General features: G+C 47.0%; 1 protein-coding gene across 1 annotated transcript; it reads right to left on the reverse strand.

Moving 5' to 3' along the window:
* Nucleotides 1-12,821, reverse strand: DNPH1 (2'-deoxynucleoside 5'-phosphate N-hydrolase 1). The gene is made up of 3 exons (XM_088442973.1): nucleotides 12,677-12,821; nucleotides 7,943-8,125; nucleotides 1-122 (listed from the first exon to the last, which is right to left on the reverse strand). The coding sequence occupies exons 1-3, from the start codon at nucleotides 12,819-12,821 to the stop codon at nucleotides 1-3; spliced, it is 450 nt and encodes a 149-aa protein (XP_088299099.1).
* Between the last annotated feature and the right edge of the window lie 913 nt (nucleotides 12,822-13,734).

The following is a 13,734-nucleotide window of genomic DNA, read 5'->3' on the forward strand; positions in this document are numbered from 1 at the left end:
TCACAACAAGGTGAAGGTGACTGTGAAGTACTGTGACAGAATGTCATTCACTTCCTGAGGCTCGTAATCTCTGACCAGCACGGAACGTCCATTATGTGCTCCCCGAATCATCGCAGAGAGGACTGAAAGGTAAAGGGATAACGTCACACAGTTCCACTATAACAGAGGTTCCTAAACGTGGTCCTCAAGGCTCCCCAACAGTTCAGGTTTTAGAGATATCCATGGTTGAACTCAGCTGGTTAAATCAAATTGACTGAGGTACTAATTGAGTCACCTGTGCTCAGCCATGGATATCTCTAAAACTTGAATGGTTGGGGAGCCTTGAAGACTGCATTTCTGCACTATCACCATCCTTATATATGTATATCCTCAGACCTCTAACCACATACAATGTTACTGATGCAAGCTGCTGGGGTTTCTCTCAAGGATAATGGGTCTGATGCAAATTGGGCAAAAGAAACCTGCACAGAAAAAATACAAAAGAATATTTCGGCACACATGGCGAGCTGTATGCATTAGCAGCATGTGTACTTAGTTTCCTACAAGTCCTCGGCAGCAGCAGCGTGTATTTAAACATGCTCTTTACTTGATGCAACAGATACGTCCCCTAATAGGCGAATATACACTTATGCACTGGTCCAAGTGGGCCACCTATGTGAGAATGCTCTTTATCTCGCCGGTCATAAGTGTAGACGAGCTAACCCTATTTCTTGTATTTGCACTACGCAACTTAAGTTTAAGCCTGCATCAGCCCCATTATGTGCTGGCTGGACATCTAACAATGTACAGAACAGTAACCTAAATAAAATATGCAATGGCACTGTAAGTCTTACCCTACAAATTAAGGGCAGTGAATGGCCTAATCTTTCCAACAATGTCCATAGAGCTTTATTAGAGCTTGCTCGACAGCCTTCTCTGTAGGAGCTGCAAAGGGCGCTTGACCATGTAATAAGTTCCAACAGAAACAGTTTTATGTGCACATATTTAGAAAGGTGTGTACCAGATGATATGCATAGAACATTACCTATAGCGTAAAATTTACACCCCATGATGAAATCTGTGACAATGAAATGCATAGGATCCTGTAGGCACAATCTATTTCAGATCAGCTTAATTTTTGTTTTTTCTTCAGGGTCCATAGGGATTCACAGGGATACCATGGGGGCGTGTTTGATTGGAGTTATCCGGGCACCAAACAGTCAAAGTTTTCGCTCCCAGGATGCATCGGTGTTCCTCCACATACTGTATGCCACATGCACACAGTTTTAAGTTTGGTGCCGGCAGAACCGGTCGCATCTTTAGACCGGAGACTGCTTCGGCAGCCCAAGTCTGTTTTTTTTCTTCTTTACGTCAGAGCAAGCAGCGCTAGACGTCCTGATGGGCGCCTGCGTTACTGCCCCATCTACCCCCGCCGATGCCGCAACACTCGGTCAGCGATCCGGTGATTACGGTGGGCGCCAGCAGAGCAGGGCTAGCAGCTTCACTGGATCCCAGGCCTGCAGCCGGACAAACGGAAGACTGGTAAGACGATTCCCGTATCGCGGGGAATCGCGTGTCTGTGCAGTCCTTAACTCCGGTTGTGGAAACCAGCCACTGGAGGACGCTGTAGTGGGGCGTCTGGTTCATCCGCCCCCCACTAGACCACCGGGGTAGTTAAGTCTGGCGTCGGGGAACATATTGAAGGCCAGCAGCACCCGGAGGTTGATACAGCAGTGGGGGGATAGGCTCTCCACCCAGATGACCCTCCCCCAGCCCGGAGCACGGTCCCTCACAACAGGTTTCCCGATTCTAAGTTGCTCCTCTTCCTCCTCCCTATATGATACACTCATCTGACCCAGTCCCAGACTATCCTTCTTTCTCCGGAGGTTTGGCTAACCCACTCATGGTGGCTGCAGACGTCCCACCTGGACAAAGGTTGCTCATTCTGGATTCCAAATTGGGAGCTTCTCACTACAGATGCCAGCCTTCGCGGTAACCGGTCATCATACCTTTCAGGGACGGTAGATAACCCAGGAAAGTCGCCTGCCCATAAACATTCTGGAGCTTCGAGTAGTGTACAAAGCACTTACTCGGGCGCAAGACCTTCTCCAGGGCAGGTCGTTCCAAATCCAGTCCGACGTGACTGCGGTAGCCTATCTCAATCATCAGGGAGGCACGCAAAGTCATGCAGCCATGAGGGAAGTGACAAACATTCTGATTTGAGCAGAACGTCATCTTCTTGCGATCTCTGCAATATCCATCCCTGGAGTCCTCAACTGGGAAGCGGACTTCTTAAGCCATCAGGACATACACGCCAAAGAGTGGGCTCTCCACTCTGATGTCTTTCAACTCTTGGTGGACAAATGGGGTCTACCAGAAGTAGACATCATGGCCTCACGTCACAACCACAAGGTCCCCAGGTACGGGTCCAGTACCAGAGACCCCTCAGCTGCCTTCGTGGTGGTGGGGCTTCAATCTCTCATACCTCTTTCCTCTGATCTCCCTCCTTCCAAGGGTTTCTACGAAAGTTCACACAAGAAGGCGGCCTGGTGATACTAATAGCCCCAGCCAGGCCTAGGCGTCATTGGTTCACCAACCTACCGAATCTCTCTGTAGACACTCCTTTTCCACTTCCTCTACACAAGGATCTGTTAGATCCGGGTGCAGGCAAGGGCCCTGCGCTATCTCGTCTGTCTTTGACGGCATGGCTCTTGAGTCATCCCTCTTAAGAGCCAAGGGTTTCTCTCACTCTGTGGTCTGGAGGATGCTCAGGGCGCATAAAAGACTTCCTCAGCCCGCATCTATTACAGTGTTTGGCACTCTTACTTTCAATAGTGCTCCGTCAGAGGCTATGACCCTACAGTTTTTAGGGTCTCCCGGGTGCTTGCCTTTCTCCAAACTGGGTTAGACCTCTGCCTCTGCCTGACCTTGAGTTCAGATTTCTGCACTGAGTCTGGTTCCAGTGAAGGATCGCTCCCGTGTCTGTTAGAACATTCTTTCAGGGTGTTCTCCACCGCCCACCTCCCTTTGTCCCCCCGGTGGCCTCGTGGGATTTGTCCTTGGTGCTCCAGGCTCTACAGGCTTCTCCGTTTGAAATTCTGGACTCCGTAGTCCTCAAGTGGTTGATGGTGAAGACGCACTTTCTCCTCGCTATCTCCTCTGCCCGCAGGGTATCTGATTTGGCAGCGCTCTCCTGTCGCTTCCCCTTCTTGATCTATTAGCCGGACAGACCTGTCCTCCGTACCCGGGCTGGTTACCTTCAAGTGGTATTCCGGTTCCATTTGAATGAAGAGATTGTGGTGCCGGTGTTCAAGTTCTCAGACCTCTCTGCAGGTGAAGCCTATCTAGATGTAGTTCGTGCTCTTCGGATCTACGTGAATCGTACCAACTCCTTTAGGAAATCAGATTCTCTCTGTGTTTAATGGCTTTCAAAAGTGAGGCTGGCCAGCTAACAAACAGACTCTGGCTCGATGGCTCCGCATGATAATCTCTCAGGCCTACATGCAAGCTGATCTTCCTGTTCCAAACAGGGTTACAGCACATTCTACTCGTTCTGTGGGACCCACGTGGGCGATTCGACGTGGCACTTCTGCTGAACAAATGTGCATGGCGAACACATGGTCTTCCGTCCTCACCTTTCTTAGGTTCTACGCCTTTGACACATTTGCCTCTCAGGATGCTTCCTTTGGGCGTCTGTTTCTCCTTTCTGCTCAGGAGTGTGTGTGTGTCCCACCCCCTTAGGGGAAACTGCTTTAGGACATTTCCATGGTATCCCTATGGATCCTGAAGAAGAAATTAAGAGTTATGGTAGACTTACCTTTGTTAACTCTTTCTTCGAAGTTCATAGGGTCCATAGGGCGCCCATCTGGCTTCAATGGGTATTTTCCTCTTGGTCACGAATTCCCTCATCTTTTGCGAGTGTTTCTCTTGTGTATATTATTCTTCCTTCTCCTCTCTCCTGCCTTGGGCTTGTTTACAAAATTGTCTGGCTGGGAACGGGGTATATGTGGAAGAAGACCGGTGCATACTGGGAGCTAAAGCTTTGACTGTTTGGTGCCCATATCACTCCAACCACACACAACCCCATGGTATCCCTGTGGACTTCTAAGAAATAGAGTTAACAAAGGTAAATCTACCATAACTCTTAATATTTCCATGCACATGTGGTTTTAAAAGCAATTTATTATAGTGCAAATGTTTTTACATTATATAGCATTTCACAATTTTTTCCTGTTCCATATATAATGTTTGGGAAGATTACACCAATATAATGCATAAACTTCCCCGAGTAGTAGATAGGATGCATGGATCTAAAGAGTGTATTACGATAAGCACTAAATTCACTTATCTGGTATGCACATTGTTCAGTCCTCAGTGAGGCACAGCTTGCGTTAAGCCATAAGTGGTTAGTGTTCACTCCAGCTATTAATTAGGGCAGGATGCCGATCATGAAAGAAGGTAAAGCCAAAAGGGGGCAAGGCCTCTTAGGGAGGAGCGTAGCATCATGGCACACCCCCTTTCCATCACTTTAGGGGTCATTTCCAGCACACACTAGATGTTGGGCTGCCCCCACGATCCCCCCCTCACTGCGAACATATGCTGTGCCCATGGCATCTATTCACCTGGATGTGAGTGTTCATCCGCAACTTTTCACCCTTGCGAGACACTGCGGCCTGCAGGGGGAAGGACAGAGGAAGGTGGGGCGCCCCCCAGCATCAGCCTGTGATCAGCGGGGAGCCTCCATAAGGGCAGAGCGCATATTAGCATTTTAAACTTTTCACCTGCTATTCATAGACTACTCTTTTTCGCCTATTACACTGTTTTGAGCTTCCGCGAAAACAGCTGGAATTTAATTTGGAGATAAGTTCCGAGCGGGCGAGAAGCGGCAATACGTGAAACTTTTTAGCAGATTTACGGCTTTTCGCCTCTAATTTAATACAGCCCCTAGTGGGAAGAGGAAGTATTTGCCAGGCTGGGGAAAATGGAAACCCAAAATGTAATTCATCTGGTTAAATGTGGTTCGAGTAATGCTGAAAATGTTTCACAATTATGTGCCCTGAGACCACCTTGGATCTGGTGCTGATAGTCTATGGTTTCAAGAGACCAATTTGACTACGGGTAAGGTGCCGGCGAGTATCACTACGATGCCCAGCTTTCCTACACACTTCTACAGGGCGCCACTCTGAAAAGGGTCATTGCTTGCATGGCAGTTGATTGAATCGACCCCATTAAATTTCTTGTTCTGATATCTGCATTGGCAGTAACTACATTTTGATGCAATTAAAGCATTTTACTGCTGTCGTCCGTATAACTGCGAGCAAGCTGTGAAAGCAGCATGTTTACAGTTATACTGCTAACCGTGTTAAAATGCTTTAATACTCAGTTCAACGGGGTCAACAGCGTGGTGCATTGTCTGCAAATATTCTTGTCAACATGAGCGCATACAATGCCATAGATTGGAAAACTAACATGCACTGGCAATTATATCTGGCGAGGCACTGAAGTGTCCATACGCTCGAACTGTAGAGTTTTGTTTTTTTTTGTCACCAGGCATCATCATTTTAATTCATCTGAGATGGACAAGTACAAGCAAGTCTTTCAGAAATACATCCTCTGCCTTGGGCTGGGCTTTATGTGACTTGTCTAGTTTAGGGTTTATGACCAGATGGAATTGAATGATTATAATTTAATAATGAGGTGCAATTGCTCACGTGCTTGAATACTATAGCAAAAAAAAAAAAAAGCCTGCTCTTGTTTGGCTGCTTAGACCAGAGGTTCCCAAAGTCCGCCATTACAGTCCACGCTTTAGGGATATCCAAGATTGAGTCCAGATTGTTAAATCAAATGAATTGAGGTACTAATTAAGTCACCTGTGCTCAAGCATGGATAGCCCTAAAATGTGGACTGTAATGGCGGACTTTGGGAACCTCTGGCTTAGACAACAACCGGGGTAATGGACAAAGGGTGATTGTTTAGAGGAATTATCAATGGTCTGGGTCCGAAATGGATTTTACTAAAACACTTCTTTTCTTGCAGATTATAGACACATATCTGTAAACCAGAGGTTCCCAAAGTCCGCCATTACAGTCCATATTTTAGGGATATCCAAGCTTGAGTCCAGATGGTTAAATCAAATGGATTGAGGTACTAATTAAGTCACCTGTGCTCAAGCATGGATATCCCTAAAACGTGGACTGTAATGGCGGACTTTGGGAACCTCTGGTGTAAACAGTTTGCTCTGAAGGTGTAGACCAGTGTTTCACAAACTCTGTCTTCAGGACTTCACACAGGTCACATTTTCCAGGTCACCCAGCAGGTACACAGGTGTATTCATTACTCACTGACATTTTAAAACATCCATAAATGGAGCTATTTATTTCACTTGTGATTCTGTGAGGAGACCTGGAAAACATGCACTGTTTGGGGTCTTTATGACAGAGTTTGAGAACCTGTGGTGTAGACTATCATGTCTGCAGTTTTCCTCTTGTAGGTTTCCAGAACCAAAGTATTTATTTTGCCTAATTTTAGCCATTAACATTTAGAGAGAGATTATTTGGTGTCACATGAATGTTGGGGTTTAACTAACTGGGAACCTCTGCCTTGATGAACAAAAAAAAACTGTAGCTGGTGATGTTAATTTAGAATGATTAGCAAATGGGCTTGACGAGGATGCTAGTGATGATGCAAGTATACATTTCATCTTAAGTTTCTGGTCCATTCTATCTAATGAATCTCTGATTCTAATTTTATGCATGTTAACTTTCTGCAAGCTTTCACCATCGTTTGGAAGTAGGTTAGGGATCAGGATTAATTACCACTTGCCTGCTCAAATTAGAGCAGCCCAGCAAAAGATGCCATTTTGAGGCCCACATCTTAGAATGTTATCTGTCAATGGCTATGATTAATAATAAAAACTACAGATGCTCAGTCGCTGGGTTGCCTGGCATCAGCCTGCTTTAAGCAGGAGGGCCAGAAGGAAGGCGGGCCAAAATGAAGATTAGAAGCCAGTGCAGTCCCTCAGGCTGGACTGATGTGAGGCCTGAGTTAGTGGTGGACTGCTCCAAAAGGTTAAATAAATCTGAGGTGTTCACATCCGGATTTGCTCAACTGTAAAGTGGAATACTGGTCGTCATGTTTGAAAGGACTCTAAACTAGGCCCAAGCGCTCGTATGGAAGACCGGCTATGTTAGGTCATCAGGTGGAAGCATGCAAGAATGCCGATTGATGAAATGCTGAAAGCCAGAGGCCTGACAAAGTACACTAAGGAGAGTGATTTGGCTCCGGAGAACCCCTGTACCTGAGCTTCTAAGCCGCTTTGTTGATTAATAAACCTGTGTTGGGTTTTTATGAAACGCATGTGTGGGTGTTTGAAGCACAGAAAGCAGCGTGGTTCGCAGTCCAGTGGTGGTAACGTAGGATATTGGTGATCCTGGCGCTCTGGTAAGATATATTCAGTCTACAGTCTAGTGCAGGCCTGGTGAACCTTTGACTCTCCAGCTGTTGTGAATCTACAAGTTCCAGCATGCTTTACCGGATGATAGATGGGAGGCTATGCGCTGAGACTTGTAGTTTCACAACAGCCTGAGAGTCACAAGTTGGTCAGACCTGGTCTACTGTGTTTATGACGTCAGTGTTGGCGGGTAAACTTGTGGAAGACTAAAGTCTACCTCAAACTTATTTTTTTTTACACTTTTTTTTTTTCTAAAGGAGTTGGGGGCAGATATCACTAAGCTTCACAAACAGAGTGGCAGGCGTCTTGCGCCACATGGTGCAAATGAGGCTAGGTCTATGAGGAGACACTTGTTTCCTGCTATACACGGTAAATATATTCAGGGAATACAACTTCAATGCATACCCCCGCCATGCCATGGTAAGTGCACAATACCAGCTGCGGCTTCATGGAAAGGATACTCTGAGCAGAGACGTATGTATCACGTATTTCATGTCATCTAATATAGCTCACCTCGTCCACAAGATGGTCTGAACAGGCACAAGATCTTCTTGTTCATTGCAATAGCCCTGCCGATTTCATAACCCACACCCAAGGATGGTTGTGTCACTTCTGCTACTACAACATCTGCCTGCTGAAGCCACTCAACATCTCTGTCGTGGATAGATTTGTCTCCCTCCGCTTTAGCATCTTCTCCTAGAATAAAGTGACTTTATTACAACTAAATCCTACAGATTCACAGGTCTCCTGCAGATAAAAGGACTTGATACAGATTTGGACGGAAATTGCCAAAGCTGTTCCCGTATTGCATGCACATTCTCCGTCCCTTATCTCTGCACTTTCTTTGATACCAAGTTATCGTAAGCGTACAAGTGCACCTACCCTCTATGCAAGGTGCAAAAGATGTGCCTGGAAACAGACATACTTAAGATTATATCAAACTCTGCATGTCCAGCAGATGGGTCGGTGCACATTCACAGAATTTTGCAATGCGATAGCGCCATTACAGCCCATTTACTCCCCTCCGGTAGTAAGTTTAGATGCATTGCCTATCCTTGCATACCCAGTTACGGAGTATGTGCACTTCACAAACACGTGTTCAGCCAATTCAGCATCAGTACCAGAAAATGAGAGTTATGGTAAAACTTACCTTTGCTAACTCTCTCCGAAGTCCATAGGGTCCACAGGGAGACATTGGGGTGTAGGTGGGACCTGGAGGAACGGACACCAGCAGCAAAGCTTTTCAATCCGAGGATGTTCCGGTCCTTCCCCCTATACCCCGCCCACAGCCTGAGGGCAACTCAGTTTTGTTACCATGCCCAAGGCAGGAGCAGTATAGGAGAGAAGGAAGACTGGTACACTGAAGAATCACAATATCACACAGAGAAGGAGACTAGTGACCAACAGAAGAAACCCATAGAAGCCAGGTGCGTCAGGGCAGGTGCCCTTTGTACCCTATGGACTTCGAAAAAAGAGAGTTAACAAAGGTAAGTTTTACCATAACTCTCCTTTTCTTGTTCAGGGACCATAGGGCTCCACAGGGAGACATTGGGGATGTCCCAAAGCAGATGTTCCAGGGCGGGAACGCTCCTGCGCTGATAGGAAAACCCTACACCCGAAGGAAGCATCCTTAGAGTCAAATGAATCAAAGGCATAAAACCTAAGAAAGGTGTGGACAGAAGACCAGGTGGTCGCCTTGCATAACTGTTCAGCTGAGGCACCACGCTGGGCTGCCCACGAGGGATGCACAGAGCAAGGAGAATGAGCAGAAACTGTAGTCAGCACGAGAAGGCCCGTCTGCGTGCAAGCCTGTGAGATAGTCATGCGAATCCAACTGGCCAGAGTCTGTTTGTTAGCTGGCCATCCCTTCTTGTGGAATCCATATAGAACATAGAGGGAGTCCGATTTTCTGATGGAACTAGTACAGTCCACATAGATCTTTAGAGCACAGACCACATCCAAAGAATGGGTTCCGCCTTACCTGTCCCCTGGATTCTGGGCTGCAGTCTGGGGAGCTAGCTAGTTCCCCTCGGAGCCCCGCCGGGGGAACCAGGCAAAGGCTTGGAGTCACGGTGCCGCAGAGGGGTGATGGGGTAGCAGCACAGATGTCCGGAGGACAGTCTGTTGCTGCTCACCCTTCTGGTAGAAATAAAAATGTAATTAAAATAAAAGCTATGGTGGTCCAGCTCCTTGCCGGACACCAACGAAACTGAAGTGCCAGCTGTGGGCGGGGTATAGGGGGAAGGACCGGAGCATACTGGGATTGAAAAGCTTTGCTGTTGGTGTACGGTCCTCTAGGTCCCACCTACACCCCAAAGTCTGCTTGTGGAGCCCTATGGACAATGAAGAAGAAAAGTATTTTTCAAACACACCACAAATGGAGATGTACCTCATCTCCTACCCCACACATCAACTGGATCCGATCAAGATCTCAGCAGAGGGGATGCTGGCACTTAGAAACTGATGCCGGCATCCTGAAGGTAAGCAGCATGGTTAGGGTGATGATTAGGTTTAGGCACTAAGGGGGAGGTTAGGCTCTGGAAATGGGAAGGGAAGGGTTGGGAGAGGGGGAGTGTTAGGATGCCTACCGGCATGTGTCGGTATCCTAACACTGGCGGGATGCCAGTGTCAGGATTTTGTACCGCCGGGATCCCAAGCGCCAGCATCCCGTACCCAACCCAGATCACCACCAGCTTACGTGTTACAATGTGGTTGTCCACAATGCTCTCTCTACAGTTTGCTACCAATTTCCATTTTCACTACTTGCACAAATCACAGCACGCTTATGCAGTGTTACTTTGTAGTTGTTCACCTGGAATTGGTATGATTTAGCGCCGGACCCCTGGCCGATGGTTCAAATCCCGACAGCGGCTGCCCGAACAGGCTGAAAATCCCGATCGTCCCAGGTAAGATCTTACTAACCTAATTCTACCCCCTAACCCTCCCTTAGGAGTGCCTAACCCTAATCCCTCCTCTAAGTGCCTAAACCTAACCCCCCCTTCCCCGCCGCCTAAACCTAAGTCCCCTGTGGGGGTGCCTAACCCTCCCCCTAGCCTAACCCTAACCTCCCGGGGGGGGGGGGGGGTGCCTAACCCTAAGTCCTTCCCCCGGGAGCCCTAAACCTAACCCTCCCTCCCAAGCAGCTGTCCGCAGTGGCGCCCGGCATCACTTAGTTCGGGATGCCGGGCGCTGGTCTCCCGGCGTCGGTAAAATGACAGGCATCTAGATGTAGACGCCGGTCATTTAACCCTCGCCGGGATTAAGCATCGGGAAGCCGGCTGTCGGGATTAGCTCCGCCATCTTCCCGACTGCATATCGTTCACCTTATTATTCTCCTCTGTTACAGTCATTTTATGCAAACAATTCTATGGAATTTAAATGGTGCTAGAAATATGACTGAATGCACCTTTCATCCGATGCAGTGATTCATGGGGCGCTAGTCCGGGAGTACTCCCATGCTGTAACAGGGAATTTATTGCAGGTTGGCCATGCAGACATACATCTTATAATACCGCTATCACAGTCACTACTTATATCCCTGTTTCTGTACCTATAACTCTAATGTTGGATAAGCGTATGTATTCCCTGTACTAATGAGAACATAATACTTTCCAATATAATTTTCTGTTATTGGTCTGAATATGTAAAAGTATATTTATATGCTTTATATGCTGGTTTGTTGTATCTAATGGTTATAAAGTAAAGATATCTATTTCACTGTTACTGAAAGACAAAAGAAAATACAATATATCCTCACGCGCAGGGCCCTCATTCCTCACATGCTCTTTCTACCCTCATTTATACCAACATCTCTCCCCCATTGCCACCAGCGACACTGATCCTTTGGTTTCAGCTGCTTTTGTGGGTGTTATGATCTACTATGCAGCAATGGTTATATAGCTTGTATCCCATGTTATGCAATATTTCATGCCGTAAGTCTTTTACACAATTGTTTGCACTGGTGCTACAGACCCCTTGTGCCACCATATAAAGAATAGTAGTACCATACCAGTATTACTGAGTGAAGAGGGGAAGACTACGTCTATGGATGAGCAGCAACTAATCCTCTCAGGTTAGGACAGAATTAGATAGATAATTATGGAAGGGGGTTGCTAAAATTGGAGGGGGAGGGTGGAGTACTACATTCACCCCCTGAAATCACAGCAATATAATTAGTGGTGGGCAGAGCCCTAACTAGACTTTTTGGTGCCCTGTGCGAGAAAGAGCATTGGTGCCCCCCTCATTTTTCAAAAGGACTTAATGCACCCAAAAAAGGGGAATGGCCTCATGGGGAAGGGCCAGGGAAGAGACAGGGGAGGCCAGGAGATGCTGGGGATGAAATAAGAGGAAGCTACAAGTGAGAATGATAATAAACAGAAATTTGACAGGACCAAACAGCGCCCCCTGACCTGTGGTGCCCTGTGCGATGGCACCGGCCGCACTACCCTAGCTACGGCCCTGGTGGTGGGAGTCAGTATAACATTTCTCCTAATTTTAGAGCAGTATTATTTGGGGTATCAGTATTCTGGGTATTCAAATGTATTTTATATACTTGAGATTAAAATAATACAATGTGGTTGACCCCACATTGTATTATTTTAATCTCAAGTATATAAAATACATTGCAATACCAAGAATACTGATACCCCAAATAATACTGCTCTAAAATTAGGAGAAATGTTATACTGACTCCCACCACCAGGGCCGTAGCTAGGGTAGTGCGGCCGGTGCCATCGCACAGGGCACCACAGATCAGGGGGCGCTGTTTGGTCCTGTCAAATTTCTGTTTATTATCATTCTATCATCATTATTATCATTCTGCATGTAGTATACAAGTGGTAGGTGGGAATCAATAATTTATAAATGGTGGTCATTATTACATCTCCCTCAGGTTAGAGCAGTATTATAAGGGATTTCACAATTCTATAGGTGGAGGGCAGTTACATAAAGAGAGGATCTGTATTAGATCACCATTCAGCAAAAGTTAAAGCAGTATTATAGAGGTATCACAATTTAATAGGTGGATCAGTATTGTATCCACTTCAAGTTATAGCAGTTTTATGGGAATCGACTGTCACTAATACGATTATACATCTGGCAGTAATAGATGGGGTTGATCAGTAAAGTATTCTATAACTGGCCCTCTTTAGTGCATGGTACCAGAAAGAAACCACCTGTGTCTCCTGTTGTGGCCGCGGCCATTTTCTTGGAGCCAGAGCGGTAGCTGCATTTAGCTGTCACCCGTACCGGCATCAGTAATCTCCGGGCACGCTATGTGCTCGGTTAATACAGGTCCATAGCGCTTCAGCTCCTGAATAATCCGCTCGTACAGTGCTCTGTCCTCCCGGCCGCCACGGATACTGCCACAGAAATAAATCGACAGCGTCACCATCTTGCGTGTGTCTTTCCCGAGCCCACCACTACTGGATCACATGACTTGAAGGAGGCTATATATAACGATTAGTAAGTGGGCGTGGCACTAATGGTGCGTACACACTGGGCGATTAAAGTGGACGACTGAACGATAACGATATCGTTATCGTTCCGTCGTCCACTTTATCGTCCATTTTTAACACAAAAAAGATGAACGATGACGACGACGCGCGTTCCCGCGGGTCGTTCGTCATCCTCGTTCATCGGGCTGACATGCAGGCCAACCTGACGACCTCGTCAGGTTGCTGCATGTCAGGGAATGGGTGAGAGAGCCCGGCGCTGAACGATATCGCTAATGATATCGTTCAGCGGCTGTGCTCAATGTCATGAACGACATTGAGCACAGCCTGCCGGGGACACACTAGACGATATCGCTCAGGGAGCATATCGTCTAGTGTGTATGCAGTGCACCATTATTCTTGAGTCGTTGTCGTTGGATACTGTAGTTTGATAGATGGATCTTATGAACTTTATGACTGAGGGAGTCACTGATAGAGCCTCTGACTGAGGGTGTCACTGACTCACTGATAGAGCCTCTGACTGAGGGAGTCACTGGTAGACCCTCTGACTGAGGGAGTTACTGGTAGACTCTCTGACTGAGGAAGTCACTGATAGAGCCTATGACTGAGAGAGTCACTGGTACAGTCTCTGACTGAGGAAGTCACTGATAGAGCCTCTGGCTGAGGGAGTCACTGGTAGAGTCTCTGACTGAGGGAGTCACTGGTAGAGTCTCTGACTGAGGGAGTCACTGGTAGACCTGCTGACTGAGGAAGTCACTGGTAGACCCCCTCTGACTCAGGGGTGGATCTAGAGTGTTTTTTTAGGGGGGGGGCGACGATTTACTGATTCTGACTCCTCCTCTTTCCTGTACT

This window comes from Taudactylus pleione, unplaced genomic scaffold (genome assembly GCF_031769625.1).
Source record: "Taudactylus pleione unplaced genomic scaffold, aTauple2 ptg000320l, whole genome shotgun sequence".
Classification (NCBI taxonomy): domain Eukaryota; kingdom Metazoa; phylum Chordata; class Amphibia; order Anura; family Myobatrachidae; genus Taudactylus; species Taudactylus pleione.